This window comes from Heterodontus francisci, chromosome 18 (genome assembly GCF_036365525.1).
Source record: "Heterodontus francisci isolate sHetFra1 chromosome 18, sHetFra1.hap1, whole genome shotgun sequence".
Classification (NCBI taxonomy): Eukaryota; Metazoa; Chordata; class Chondrichthyes; order Heterodontiformes; family Heterodontidae; genus Heterodontus; species Heterodontus francisci.
Genome location: NC_090388.1, coordinates 22,700,953 through 22,716,502, shown reverse-complemented (window position 1 = coordinate 22,716,502; position 15,550 = coordinate 22,700,953). Strand labels below are relative to the sequence as shown.

The following is a 15,550-nucleotide window of genomic DNA, read 5'->3' as shown; positions in this document are numbered from 1 at the left end:
CTTCAAATTTTTTTTTAATCTTCCTCTTTTTCTCTTTTCTTCTCTTGCTCTTTGTTTTTCTTTTCTTTCCAATCTTATCTTCTCAAACTCAATATTGGCTAGTTCTATTTGAACACAAACAGAAACATTCTTTTCCTTCTCCAGCTTCAAGTAAGGAACACATTCTTGGGTTATCTCTGCTTTCCTAGCCCCTGGGCTCACACTAACCATCATATTGCAACCAAATTGACATTTTTCAACTGCTGCAATATACTGAGACTCAAATCTTCTCTCTTAACTAATTCTAGTATATGAATGGTACTCATGTTGATTTCTCACAGAACCCAACGAAAGCAAATGTAAAATATTGTTTGTTTAACCTCTGGAAAATTCCAGCAAACCCATTTTACAGCTTAATTGTGAACATTTCGAATCCTAGATAAGCCCCCAATTTTGTTATGATTCTCGTGGAGACCAACAAATGAAAAGAATCAAATACAGCGATTGACCCCATTTTAAGAAACCAAGCAAACTGACAAGACTTTACTTTTATAAATTTTACTTTAACACTCAAACCAAAACCAACATAAATTATACGTGAAGGAACAGACAGATCATGGTCAATATATATATTACAAATTACACCTTAACTATCAGATACAACATGGTCTCATGGTTTCACTGGGCAGTCCACTCAGCATATATGTCAGCAATTACAGTCACACAGTGCTTAACAACTCTGAAGTTCCTCAGGTAGATTTTCAGCTCCTTTCTTCAAGGATTTAGCCGCTGTTCCTACGACAGCAGTTCCCTCTCAAACTAAACTCCATGGGTGGGGTCTTCACCACAAGGTCCACTTCTCTGGAACTTCCTCCACTCTGCTCCTGACAGTTTTGATGGCATGGATTTACCAGCCTTCCCTTTACCAGAGTCCTTCAGTGAAAACCTGTGCACTGTATGGCCGGATCTAGTTAGTCAGCTACTTTATGTAACAGAAACAGCTCCTGGATTCAGTCTTCACTTTCTTCTGATTGCCGGCGCTCCACTCCCGCCTGATCTGGGGAGGACTCTGTCTCCTTTTATCTGGTTCTAACCAGTGTCAGTTTCCCTGGAAACCTGAAGTTGTTTTTTCCAGCTTCTGTTTCAGTTTTGGCTTCCGTTTCCATTTCAGTTCTAGGTTCTGTTTAAATTCTAGTTTCCCTCTCAGTTAGCGTCTAAAAAAAACACAAGCTTTGCAACCACTGATTCCATCATACAGGGTATTTACTTGCAACTTATTTGAAAGTTACAATTTTCTGATCTATCTATGCACAAAACACAGTCTAGTTTTGATCTACAGATGATGTAAAACAATAGGCAGCTGGAAAATAAGAATCTCACCATAGATAGATTAATTCCTCATTCATTTTAACTAAAAAATTGCCTTCCGAAAGGAAAATAGACTGTGTTAATAGTAATAGTACTTAGGCAGTGCTGCAACTGATTAATAATTTGAATGATCAATTATTACACAATGACAGTTAATTTGCACAGAATTAAGCAGATTGTGTGACTCCTTGTGACAAATGCTAAGTTAGGGTTCTAAAAACAAAAAAAGTTGAGTCAACATGATTAAACAATTTTTGAAAATCCTTAAATAAAATCTAGTCCCTTAGAATTTAAGAAGCCCTTATCAAATAATTCAAGCCTGCTGTTTGAAATGAATTAATTTTAATCTGTGGCCAATTGTAGGCGATTTGATTGCCAAATAATATTGGTACGTGCACAATTTGTTTTATGGAGAAAATAAAATAAAGTTTTATAACTGTACTTACTTCATTTCCAAAGTAATTCTCATATTTACAGGAGTATATTTGTTGATTGGAATTACGTAGTTATAGTTGCCATTCCTGAATGACGAATGGAGAAAAACAAAGATACTTTAATTTGAAAACAAAATACCCTCATCAATAATGCACAAAGTAAGCTACTAACTTTTGTATTCTATAGACAAACAATGGGTATTCTGTTCATATAATGTCAGAATAAAATTGTTTTAACAGGAAGTTGTACCTTAAAAAAATAAGTTTAAGTGAACTTTTCCCAAAAGTCAGTTATCAAATTTTGTCTATCAAACAGAGATGAAGTCCTTTAAAGGCATGTGACTGCATAATTCAGTTCAGAGGGAAAATAGCTATAGATGAGGAAGATACATAACAATGCCATTTTATAACTATGGACAAATTATCTCTAGCAGCATATAACAAACAGAATATGAAGTTATGGCAGGCATGCTTCAGCAAACACATGTTCATTTTTAGGATTATTTCATGTTCACATTGTTACGACCAGGTGAGAAAGAGGTCTAGGGTTCCCTTTCAGCCTTCACCTGGTCTTACTGGAACAGGGTTTATTTTTAAACACACAGTGTTTTTAGCTCCCCCTTGGTGAATCCTTGTTCACCGCTTTCCAATTATAAGGCAAAAAAAAAAGCACAAACAGGCTTTCATAGTTTTAAAGAAGATGAAATTTTACTAAATTGAAACTCTAATTCAGTTGACGCCTACAAATACACGACGCACCCGTTCTAGCATGCATATGCAATACACGCATGCAAATAGAAACAGAAAAGAGCAGAAGAAAAATAAAGTGGAAAGTTTTGAGGCAATATCTGAAGAGTTTTTGTTACGGGTCTTCGAGCTCACTGTAGAGTCCTTGTTTGTAGGTGGATCTTGCTTTTCGTTGGGGCCCAGTATTCTTCTTAAACCTTGTTCACTGTAGGAGACTTTTCTCTCTTGGGGTTCATGTGTCTTCAGTCGATTTTTGGAGTTCTGCGAGAAAGAGATGGGAGCAGACAGAACAGGAGAGGAGGTCTGCTTCAGTCCAGGAGCATTCTGTTTACTGCCAGTTCAAACACTGTCTCTACAATTTAAAACTCCTCAAGTTGGCCAGCAGGGTGGTCACGTGACCGACTAGTATAACCACTTCTGGCTTTGTGGATTGAATTGGAGCAGGGAATAGCTCCTTTGTCTACAAGCACTATCTGTTAATATGCAAAAATGTCTTTCCAGCCAGGGGCTTGGCAACCCCTTGTAACAGGCCTTCTCTTCTTCCCAGCAACAATTTGAAATTTAATGTCCATGTGGCGAAATTAATGTGCCTCATTCTTGGGCAGATGGGGGCCTGTATGACAACATATAAACATAAGATAGATGGAAAGAAAAGAACATAGGAAAAGGAGTAAGCCATTCAGCTCCCCATTCTGCTATTCAGTTAGTTCATGGCTGATCTCACTTGAACTCTAATTACATGCCTTTGATCCATATTCTTCAATAGCCTTATGGAACAAAACTCTATAGATTGCAGTCTTGAAGATTTCAATTGACCCAGCATCTACAGCTTTTTGGGGAAGTGAGTTCCAGAGCTATTCTGTCCAAACTTTGTTTCTTCTGCAGACTCTGAACAATCGACAATCATGACCTCTGTCCTTACGATGAAATCTCTAAAAGGAAGTAACTAACAATATGCACACTGAACAACTTCAGAGCTTTGAAGTTTCATTCCTTACTTCTGAGGCAATTTTGCAGATCTCTAGGATATCAGTCCAAGACTTAAGCTACATTAATTAGCCCTACCTAGCCAGTTTCGTTCCACAGATTGGCAGCCTCAGCAGCACAGAAGCCACTGATGAAATCTGATTATCTACTTCTATCACTTACAGTTCGATTCTAAATCAAATCTTCATGCAGGAATTTTCTTTGAAGTTGATAAATTAAAAAGTTTTTGTTGGGAGTCTATTTCACATACCAATAAAGGAAAAAAGTGCTAATCTCTCTCCTTGTTTAAGGCTGTTGACTTGGTACGAATCTTTGATTTTGTGTTTATAGTCGAAGTTTAGAAAAAACACTTGGGTCTCAATGATCCGTTTCCTTCAAAGGTGTGCCTCACTCATTACTCTGTCAGATTAGCAAGTGCCACTGGCAATCTATGATATAAATAGACTAAGAATTAACATACTAAGCGTGCTAAGTGGGCCAGGGAAACAATGTTCCCATCACTTGAATACCAGTCTATCTTGTAACTGCAAATAAAAAGCAAAAATACTGGAAATAGCAACATAAACAGAAAATGCTGGAAATATACAGGAGGTCAGTGAGAGAAACTGAAAATGAAATGAAAGGCAAGAAATATATGAATAGAATCAGAAAAAAAGGAGGCAATGAACAGGGAAAACACGCATTCCAACCACAAAGTTAATGGGTTGAATGACCTGTAACCTACATGTTGTTACTCAGAGCTGTCAGAAAGAAAGCCATGTGCTAGTTAAATTCCAGTTTGCATTACTTTGAGATTTTCCAGTCTGAAATAATGATTTAGGAAAGACTTGTGGTAAAACAATAAAAAAACAAATTAAATTACTAATATAACGATTTTTTTCTTCTTCTTCTTTGGGCCTCCTTATCTCGAGAGACAATGGATATGCGCCTGGAGGTGGTCAGTGGTTTGTGAAGCAGCGCCTGGAGTGGCTATAAAGGCCAATTCTGGAGTGACAGGCTCTTCCACAGCTGCTGCAGAGAAATGTGTTTGTCGGGGCTGTTGCACAGTTGGCTCTCCCCTTGCGCCTCTGTCTTTTTTCCTGCCAACTACTAAGTCTCTTCGACTCGCCACAATTTAGCCCTGTCTTTATGGCTGCCCGCCAGCTCTGGCGAATGCTGGCAACTGACTCCCACGACTTCTGATCAATGTCACACGATTTCATGTCGCATTTGCAGACGCCTTTATAGCGGAGACATGGACGGCCGGTGGGTCTGATACCAGTGGCGAGCTCGCTGTACAATGTGTCTTTGGGGATCCTTGGGGATATAACGATTACTTTTTGTTAAACTACATTCAACAATTTTGTCAATAATGTTTCAAAGTAACTAACCCACAACGAACTCCTTCAGCACAGTAACGGTGGTCAATAAGTTGCTGGCTTTCCATAATCTGCATCGATCTAACAGAGGTATCAAACCCTATGAATATCAAAACAAATCAAAGTCAGTGAAATTCTATTTGAAAATCAATATTCCAACCAAGCTGTGTGAACTCTCACAACTCAATCATCTTCAGTGCAAAAATGTTTTACCAAACTATCCAATCATTATTTGACAGATGTAATGTATGACAATAATTCAGTGACACATGAATTTCTGTGCAGATCTGAAGTGTTAGTACACTTTTGTGGGGGAAATAAAAATCATATTTGCATGTGTACAATAGCACAATGAAAGACTGACACCACAAAGCAGCTTCAATTGATTTCTTTGGTGAGAAAATATCATTCAGCCCATCAGCCTTTTGCACCTAGAGCCCCAGAATGATTATTCTATTATATACCTCACTCCACTTGAGGGAAATGCAAGGTCATAGAGTTATACAGCACAGAAACAGGCCCTTCAGCCCATCATGTCTGTACCAGCCATCAAGCACCTATCCTAATCCCATTTTCCAGCACTTGGCCCACAGCCTTGTATGCTATGGTGTTTCAAGTGCTCATCTAGACACTTCTTAAATGTTGTGAGGGTTCCTGCCTCTACCACCCTTCAGGCAGTGTGTTCCAGATTTCAACCACCCTCTGGGTGAAAAAGGTTTTTCCCAAATCCCCTCTAAACCTCCTGCCCCTTACTTTAAATCTATGCCCCCTGGTTATTGACACCTCCACTAAGGGAAAAAGTTTCTTCCTATCTACCCTATCTATGCCCCTCATAATTTCATTTACCTCAATCAGGTCCCCCCCCTCAGCCTTCTCTGCTCTAAGGAAAACAACCCTAGCCTATCCAGTCTCTCTTCATAGCCATCATCTTTAGTTTGAATAATACTTCAGTAAAATATTTATCATAACTTATCTTGTAATACAATAAATACCTCCACTTGTCAGACTTTATAACTCCTGAATCATTGGGCAGCATTTTGCCTCTGGGGTCAGGAACCCGACATTAGACCATTTCTGGGTCCCAAACCTGCACCAGTAGGGTTGGGGTGGGGGCAGTGCGGAGATGTAGTCACAGCCTGCAATTCTTGCAGAGGCAGGCTGCTAGTTGGCTGCAGGACAGGTTGGGTGGCAAATTAGTGGCCACCGACGCAGGATGGAGGCAGGACTGCCAAAGTTTTGGGCCCGATTTAAAGGCATCACTGCAGCCATTACTGCGGCAGCCATTTGGAAACAGGATGCAAGCACCAGGAGAAGATGCAAAGGCCTGGCAGCGAAGGCAGGGCTGCCCCTCCCTTCATGGATGCAAACCTTGCAGTGCTACTGGAGGCTGTGAGGGGAGGAGGGAGGTCCTCTTTCCAGAGGATGGCAGAGAAGGCCATCCAACCAAACAAAATGGGCATGGCTGGAGGTAGCTGAAACTGTCAGCAGTAGGAGCGTAGTACAGATGGACTGGGTGCAGTGCTGCAAGAGGGTTAATAACCTTCTTCACACTGGCGAGGTGAGTGCAAGATGAAACCCTGATGACAGGCCTCTGGGTCTTCAACCTCCAGCAGACACTCCAGCTGAGGAGCCTGAGGGTGCATGCTGCTCCTGAACGTGGGAGAAATGTGTACTCACTGACCCATCAGCAAGGCCCAGAGCCCTAGCTACTGTTGAGGACCTGGCAGCACTGAGACATGCAGCTTATGTAAAGGAGCTGCTGGCATTGTTGAGAGAGGCCGGCAGTGTCTTAGCTCTATCTCTTTTGTCCTTGCAGGAGAAAAGGGCACACAACATGCGAGAGGGGCTCGCACTGGAGGAGGTGGGGTGCCCCAGCTTACTATCATGACTGAAATGGAGGAGAAAGTGATGGAAATTTCCAGAGTGGTCCTGCAGGCCGCTATCCATAGATGAAAGGGGTGGAGTGCACTCCTCCCTGTCCGACAGCATGTCAAAAACTTAGCTGCATTGGGAAGCCTCAGCACTGCAGAGGCTTCTGCCGTCACAGGCAAGTTCTCATGATTTCCTTCTTGAGTCTGCCACAGGGTCGGTCATCAAGGGCGAGTGCCTGAGTTCTGTCATGTCACAGGGGCCATCTCAAGAATCTGAGACAGCAGATCCAGCACCATCATATCTTACAAGCACACCCTCCACCAGCACAGGTATGCGATCAGAAAAGGTGGCATTGGGTAAAGAGCACGGTATTATTGAGGAGGTGGTGAGAGAGGCACAGGCAGCTGTAGGCAGTACCCCTCGGAAGATGAAGGACAGAAACAGCCTCAGCTGAGCACAGATGCAGGGCCTCAGGAGTCGCAAGAAAGGCCAGCAGCGACAGATGTAAGAGTTCTGTCAGGCAGTGCTGGGTCATGGGTTGAGAATGGAGTCGTCCATTCAACTCATGTGTGCCACCATGGCTCAGGGCTTTGAACGCATGAGCTCCTCCACTGAGAGAGTAGCCAACCTAAGGAGACCCATATGGCAGTACTCGGAGTGAATGCAGGAACAGTGCACTGACATGCACAGAATGCATACAATGCTATGGAGCATGGATTGGTCAGTGGCGCAATATTGTTTGGAGTAGATGCTAATTGCGCCCCAACTGGTGCTCCCCTCCAGCGATTTGGAGAGCCATCCAAGGGTTGAGGCAGTCATGGGGTGCCATCATCATCAGCCTCCTTAGCCCCTCGAACTGAGGGACCATCTATGCAGCAGGGCCCAGTAACGGAGGCTCCCCCTGCATTGACACCAGTGCAGCAGCCTCTCGAGGTGCCCCCACTGGAACCTCCATGATGAGGACTACCACCATGTGCATCTCAGTTACAAGCAACCACAAGTGAGCAGGCTGCCTCAACCTCATTCTCCCTCGAGGGGAGCACTGCAGAGAAGTGGCTGAGAGTGGAGGCTACCATGTCAGTCAGCGAACAGTGGTTCACTGGGGTGTATTTCACTTGTTAATGTGGACTTAGTTACTTTTTGATTTCAGGCATGTGAGATTCCATTCTTTCATTGCAACACTCAAAAAGAGGGATGAGGTGGTGAAGGGAAGTAATGGTCTTTGAAGGGTGACATCGAGACCCCTGGACAAATGTGCATCATGCATTGGCAGCAAGAGTAGATCTATTCAAGGCTGCGTCATCAATGGAAGTCCAATCAGAGGCAGCTCAAAGGTGAGTTCCAGAGCAGTCCTGTGGGGTTAGAAATGCTAAGGTGAAATGTTCCTAGATGAGATGTTCCCTGGTGTTGACACCATCCTGAAGAGATCCTCGAGTCCTGTGCCAGCTCCGGCCACCTCCCTGCACAGCCTAGGCGGCTTCCCTGCTCTGCATCTTCCACTTCATCCTCCTCCTCTTCCTCCAATGAACTGCCGTTCCAGGGCTTCACCCTCTTCAAGATCCACAATTCTCTGGAGGGCCATGTTATGGAGAGTGCAGCAGACCACAATGAGCGAGACTCTTGCAGTAGTATACTGCAGGGCACCAGCCAACTGGTCCAGGCACCAGAACCGCATCTTCAGAAGCCCAATGGCCTGCTCAATAGTGCTGCTTATGAGCAGATGGCTTCGGATGTAGCGCCTCTGTTGATCTGTCTTGGAGTCACATAAAGGGGTGAGTAGCCAGCTCTTCAAGGCATATCCCTTGTCCCCTAGAATCCATACACAATGTTTGGGTGGTGACATGAAGAGCTGTGCTTTATTAAGGCATCATGGCAGCTGTCAGGATAGTGAGTGCACATATGCATGAAGCTCTTGTTGTGGTCACAAACCAGCTGAACGTTGAGGGAGTGGAAACCCTTCCTGTTGATGAATCTCACTGGTCGCTCATTTGGTTCCTTGATGGCCACATGGGTTCAATCGATGATGCTCTGCACCTACAGGAATCCAGAAATGGAGGCGAATTCCACTGCTCTTTGTGCCTACAAGGCCCCATATGTCTGAAATTGTATGTACTGTCTGACTCTCGCAAACAGAGCATCAGTGACCCGTGAGATGTAATGGTGTGCTGCTGCTTGCGAGATGCCACCAAGGTCTGCTGCTGAGCCTTGGAAGGATCCAAAAGCAAAGAAGTTTAAGGTCACAGTGATTTTGACTGCTACGGGAAGGGCATGGCGAGCAGCAGTGCGAGGTGCGAAGTCTTCCGCAACGAGGATGCAATTCTCAGTGACCACACGTCCATCTAGGCAGAGTCTCCTGTGGCACTGGTTTTCGGACATGTCCAGGTATCTTCTTCTTTGGTGGCACACTCGATGCTGTGGGTATGGCCTTCATTGCATTCCTGCCCATTCTTCCTCTCTCTGCCCTCCTCATGCCAAAGGAACATATTTGAGTACCTTAATCCTATGTCCAGCTGTTGCCTTGCTCACATACAGCTGCACTCAATTTCTGGAACTCCAACCCCACCGCCCCCCCATCCCCACAATTGGCCCCACAATCCCTAGAGGGCCATGATCCTCTCCATTGCCCATGCATGCAGAGACCATTCACTCTGCTACCTCTGCATATCCGATGGCACCTGTGTGCCCTCTAATCTGTGCTTTATTTTATGGGCCCATGTAATTTCATGCTGTGGCCATGACTGGCTGCCTGTTGTGTTGCCACTTCTATGCACTTGGACTGTTCCTGATCCAGCGTGCAATCCGTGCGATCAAAACTGGCCCTTAATGAGCTGACAATAAGCTCGTTAACAAGATTAACTGGCCACATCCAAATGAGATGCATTGCTGGGTCCCACCTTCTCTCGTCCTGAGCAAAATTGCCAATGCCAGGAAGGGCAATGTCAAACCGGCACACCAGCCAGCAGTGCTAATTTTCATGCCCACCCACCTCTTTACTCACTCCCATCAGGGCCTAAAAATACTGCCCATTGTGTCAACCTCATCTGTGGTTATTTATCATGTGTCATGATTCCTCATAGTGTATAAATGTGTCAGCTTAGTTGTACCACTATTGCCCAAATGACAAGGTTGTGGGTCAAAGGCCCACTTCAGACATAATTTAGGCTGACACTTGAATATAATACTGAGTGAGCACTGTAAAGTTGGAGATGCTGTCAAAACTCAAGTCTGTTATCTTATGAAAAATCAGTGGCATTCCCTTATTGTCGATTATAGCATCATCGACAAATGTTCCCCTCATCACTCTTAATATATCGCGTGTTTTCCTCACATTACCTTTTAACACCTTTAATTACTTTTATTTGCATCCCTTTGTTGCAGTTCAGTTCCCAGTTGATTGGATTTCCATTTTCCTTACCTTTGTGTAAGCCGTTTCTTTTATCTTGATACTGTTTCTTATCTCACTTGTTAACCATAGTCAAAAGTGGGACCTTTGGCATTTAGGGGTATGTATCATACCAAATACTTTGAATACTTCCCACTGTTTGCCAGTGGGTTTAGTCATTAACAGTTCAGCACTCATCTCTTTAAAATCTAACTTAAATTTAAAACCCTGTATTATGACTGCCCCTTCTCCCTCTCAAATTGAATATCAAATTCAATCATATTATGGGCACTATTTCCCAAATGCTCCCTTACCACCAGATTGTTATCTATTTTGGGTTTATTACTCAGTACTAAAGCCAATATGGCCTGTTCCCACGTGAGTTCTAAATATTGCTCTAGATAATTATTCCAAATATAATCTAAAAATTCATTGCCTTTACTACTTGAGATGTTCTGCTTCTTCTGGTGTATGTGAAAATTAAAATCTCCATTATAACTTCATTTGCTATATACTTGCCTAAACTCCATATTTGTACATCTGCTCATTACATCGTTGCTATCAAGGGGTCTGTTGACAACTCCTAGCACAGTCTTATAGCCTTTGCTGATGCTTAATTCTACCCATAGTATTTCCACTGTCTGCTCACCCCTATTGAAAACCATTCTATTTCTGCGAATTGTATCTTTTAGCAAAATTCCTACTCCTCCTCCTTTTCCAATTTTCCTCCTTTCTAAATATCTTATAGCATTGAATATTTAGCTGCTAATTGTATGTAGCTCATGTAGTCAGATCTCCATAATGGCTGCATTGTCATTCCAATTCACTTGCTTTCTTTCTTATGCTATGTGTATTCGTGTACAGATCTCTTCTAGATAACTACCCCATCCTGTCAATATGTCCTGCTGGTTATTTTCCACTCTCACTCCCTTAACTAGTTTAAATCTTTTCCTGTGCCCCATTAGCCCTTTCCACAAGGACATCTGTGCCTCACTAATTTAGGTAAAGGCCATCCTGTCTTACAACTTCCTCTGGCCACAAAAATGATTCATGTCTCTCAGGAATCTGACCCTTCCTCTCTATAACAATCCTTGCAGCCACACATTGAACATCCTAATCTATTGTCTCCCTGTTTGGTCCAGTATATGGAAATGGGAGTAATCCAGCAATGACTACTCTGGAGATTCTGCTCTTTAATCTAGAATATAACTTCTTGAAATCCCTATTTCAAACCTACTCCTATCTATGTCAATGGTTCCCACATGAACCATGACCTCTAGCTGGGAGACTTCCAGTCTCCCAATTTAAAACCTTTTGCATTTGCTCCACGAAGTCCTGAACCCTAGCACCCGGGAAGCAACATACCCATTCGGGATTCTGAATCACATTGACAAAAGTAGCATTCTAGCCCCGTCAATAGAATTCTCCACACTTACCACTCACCCATTCTTACTACCTGTACTGTTTCCTACATGAGTAACCAGTTGCTTCTCAGTGCCTTGTAGTTACTAAAGTCAACCTTACTCTGTGCCACCATTTTTGTCCACATCGATACCTAAATTGGTATACCTATTAGATAAATCTATCTCCACAAATGATCCCCATACTACCCACACCCATCTCCTGTACCAGCTTTACTCCTCCTGTGGCGTGACAGCTTCTGGAATGTCTGCTCCAGAAAACATTCTCCTTCCCAAATATCGTGGATTGTATCCAGTTGATTGTGTTGCTGTGATATTTCTGTGCAAGGAGTACGCACTTTGTACGTGGATCTTCGCCCCAGATGGTATGCGTGTCCAGGCAGGTCCACATCACGCAGGCCACATACATCACCCTAGACTCTGATCCTACCATACCTATTTATATAGTTAACCAAACAGAAATAATGTTTAAACTGCATATTGAATTATTTCCATTTACTCACTCGAATTTAATATTTTTACAAATATGTTTTGAAAGTCTCTTTTGCTCCTAACCCCTGAAGCAATCCTATAGCAAAAGCTAGAATTGAGAGCTTAGATGAATAATTATTTAAATAAATACTCTGCTTTTTTTGGGCACTCCTCATTTGTAGATAATTAGCTTGGTTTGGGGGTGGAGTCAAAAACAACAATCTAGTTATGAATTGTTGGAGCTTTTACAATTTTTTTTTAAACAGTGGTCAGCTTCCTTGCTAGCATTTATAAGCTGCGGTGATACTGTATGTAATTTCCTAGTCTATGATTTACTGTATGCTAATTTTCAAATCTGAGAGTCAGGGAAAAATCCCAGCATTCATCCACTTTGAAATGCACATTTCATAGTATTACATAGGACATCAGGCACAAAAACAGGCCATATGGCCCAATCAGTTCATACTGGTGTTTATGCTCCATTCGAGCCTCCGCCCATCTTTCCTCATCTAAATCTATCATAACTAATATTCCCTTCTCCCTGGTATGCTTGTCTAGCTTCCCCTTAAATGCATCTCTACTATTCACTTCAACCACTCCATGTGGTAGCAAGTTCCACATTCTCACCATTCTTTGGGTAAAGATATTTCTTCTGAATTCCCGGTTGATTTCTTGGTGACTATCTTTTATTGCTGGCCTCTAGTTAAGGTCTTCCCCACAAGGGGAACCATTCTCCATCTAAACCATTCATAATTTTACAGACCTCAATTAGATTACTGCTTAGCCACCTTTTTTCAAGAGAAAGAGACCCAGCCAGTCAATCCTTTCCTGATACCTATACCCATGCATTTCTGGTATCATCCTTGTAAATCCTATCTGCACCCTCTTTGGTGCCTCTATATCCTTTCTCTACTATGGCGACCAGAATTGCATACAGTACTCTAAGTGTGGTCTAACCAAGGTTCGATACAGGTTTAACATAAACTCCCTACTTTTCAATTCCATCCCCCTAGAAATAAACCCAAGTGCTTGGTTTGCTTTTTTTAAATGGCCTTGCCAATCTGTGGTGCAACTTTTAGTGATTGGCATATTTGTACTACGAGATCCTTGGTTCCTCTACCCCACCTACACTCACACCTTCCCAAGTAATAAATGACCTCCCTATTCTTCCTACCAAAATGTACTAACTCCCATTTATACATGTTGAACTTCATTTGCCAATTATTTGTTAATTCTGAAATTTTATTGATGCCCTCCTGTAATTTGTTGCAGTCCTACTCGGTATTGACTATACCCCCCAATTTGCTGTCATCCACAAATTTAGGTATTGTGTTTTTGTTTCCAAAGTCCAAATTGTTTCTGTAAATTGTGAACAACAGTGGTTCCAGTACTAATCCTTGTGGAACACCACTTCCCACCTGCTGTCACTCAGAATAACTACCCTTTACTCCCACTCTCTGCTTTTTCTTGAAGCCAGCTAGCAGTCCATTCTGCCACATGTCCCCTGACTCCACATTCTCTGACCTTAATTCATTAGTCTATTATGGGGCATCTTATCAAAGGCCCTTTGAAAATCCAGATAAACTACTGAATTACTAATGTCTACTCTAGTGTTACCTCCTCAAAAAATTCAATAACGTTGGTCAAGCAAGATTTTCCCTTTTAAAATCCGTGCTGAGTATTCAATATTATATTTTCATTTCTAGATGTTCTTCTGTTCTCATTTGTAGGCATTCCATTTTTTTTCCTACCACCGATGTTAAGCTGCCTGGTCTATAATTCCTTGAACATATTCTGTCCCCATTCTTAAATATAGTAATTATATTAGTTATTTACCAGTCTTCTGAAACTACACCTTTTTTGAACAAATTATTAAATATGTGCAGTAATGCCTCTGCTATTTCTTTCCTAGATTCTTTTAAAATATGTGGATACAATCCATCCAGACCAGGAGCTTTAGCCTCTTTGAGTTTGATTAATTTATTGAATACATCCCCTTTTTTATTTTAAATGCACTTATCTCATTACTAATCTCATCATTCAATTTCATGTCTACCTTTCCATCTCCCTGGTAAACACCAAAATGAAATAATTGTTTAATATTTCCTCCATCTCTATCAGCACCTGTGGTACTATCCTGTCTATCCCTTATTGGTCCCATTCCCATCACAGTCTGCCTTTTCTTTTGATGTGCCTGTAAAATATTTTATTATTTTGTTTTATGTTCCTTTATAATTTTATTTCATAGTTCCTCTTTGCCTTCCTAATTGCTTTTTGACTTCTGTCAATCTCTTCATCTGTTGTCATGTACTCCTCTGCTGTCAAGTACTGAATGCATGGCTCTTTCCTAACCCTCAGTTGTTCTCTTATGTCTTTATTCATCCAAGGCCTCACACTAGTGTTTAGTTTGTTCAGCAGAACATATTTTTCCTGAACTCTGTTGAGCACAGTTTCAAATGTTCCCCATGGTGGTTCTACATCGATGTTTCCCAATATTGTTGCCCATTTTATTTTCCCCAAGTTCTATTCTCAGCCACTCAAAATGAGCTGTTCTCCAATCTATTAACCTGCTTTTCATCATACTTATGTTCTTCTCTATCATCTTAAAACGTATAATGTTTTGGTCACTAATGCCTAGATGCTCCCTACTTGCACGTGTCTTTATCTGCTCTGGTTCGTTCCATGTTACTAGATTCAATAGCGAATCTTCCCTTGTTGGGCTTTTTACATGTTGGGTTAGAAAGGAGTCCTGTACACATTGTAGGAACTCCATTCCCTTATCCCCTTTACCTACCTCTTCCGTCCAATTATTATTAGGGTAGTTGAAATCCCCCTTGATTATTATTCTATGTTTTCATTCTTATTTCAGAAAAATGTAACTAAATTATTTGATAGTCAACACCTATTATATTACACAGAATGTGCATCTTTTTAAAAACAATCAATATCATCAGCTTGTTATTGAAGACAGAGATCCAAATTAAAATTTTCACTTACAATCACCCTGTTTCATTTCCTGCGTAGTTATTACTTGGCTTGTTGTCATTTCTGAAAAGAGAAGTCAAAATTAGATTAGATTAGATTAGAGATACAGCACTGAAACAGGCCCTTCGGCCCACCGAGTCTGTGCCGAACATCAACCACCCATTTATACTCATCCTACACTAATCCCATATTCCTACCAAACATCCCCACCTGTCCCTATATTTCCCTACCACCTACCTATACTAGTGACAATTTATAATGGCCAATTTACCTATCAACCTGCAAGTCTTTTGGCTTGTGGGAGGAAACCGGAGCACCCGGAGAAAACCCACGCAGACACAGGGAGAACTTGCAAACTCCACACAGGCAGTACCCGGAATCGAACCCGGGTCCCTGGAGCTGTGAGGCTGCGGTGCTAACCACTGCTCCACTGTGCCGCCCTAAATCTTGTTACTTCTAACATGCAGTAGTGAAATTCACTTACAATGAGATCCAGGTATTAAAAAATCTTTGGGTTTGAATGTAATAGGCAGGACTTGTCTTGGG

General features: G+C 42.0%; 1 protein-coding gene across 1 annotated transcript in view; it reads right to left on the bottom strand.

Moving 5' to 3' along the window:
* The window catches only part of LOC137379815 (myelin regulatory factor-like protein), a 97,172-nt gene that overhangs the window by 16,810 nt on the left and 64,812 nt on the right, over nucleotides 1–15,550 (bottom strand). Inside the window, exons 20-22 of the mRNA XM_068051194.1 lie at nucleotides 15,017–15,067; nucleotides 4,886–4,973; nucleotides 1,794–1,868 (exon numbers count right to left, since the gene is read on the bottom strand). Of these exons, the coding sequence (XP_067907295.1) occupies nucleotides 1,794–1,868; nucleotides 4,886–4,973; nucleotides 15,017–15,067 (214 nt within the window). The remainder of the gene's footprint in view (nucleotides 1–1,793; nucleotides 1,869–4,885; nucleotides 4,974–15,016; nucleotides 15,068–15,550) is intronic.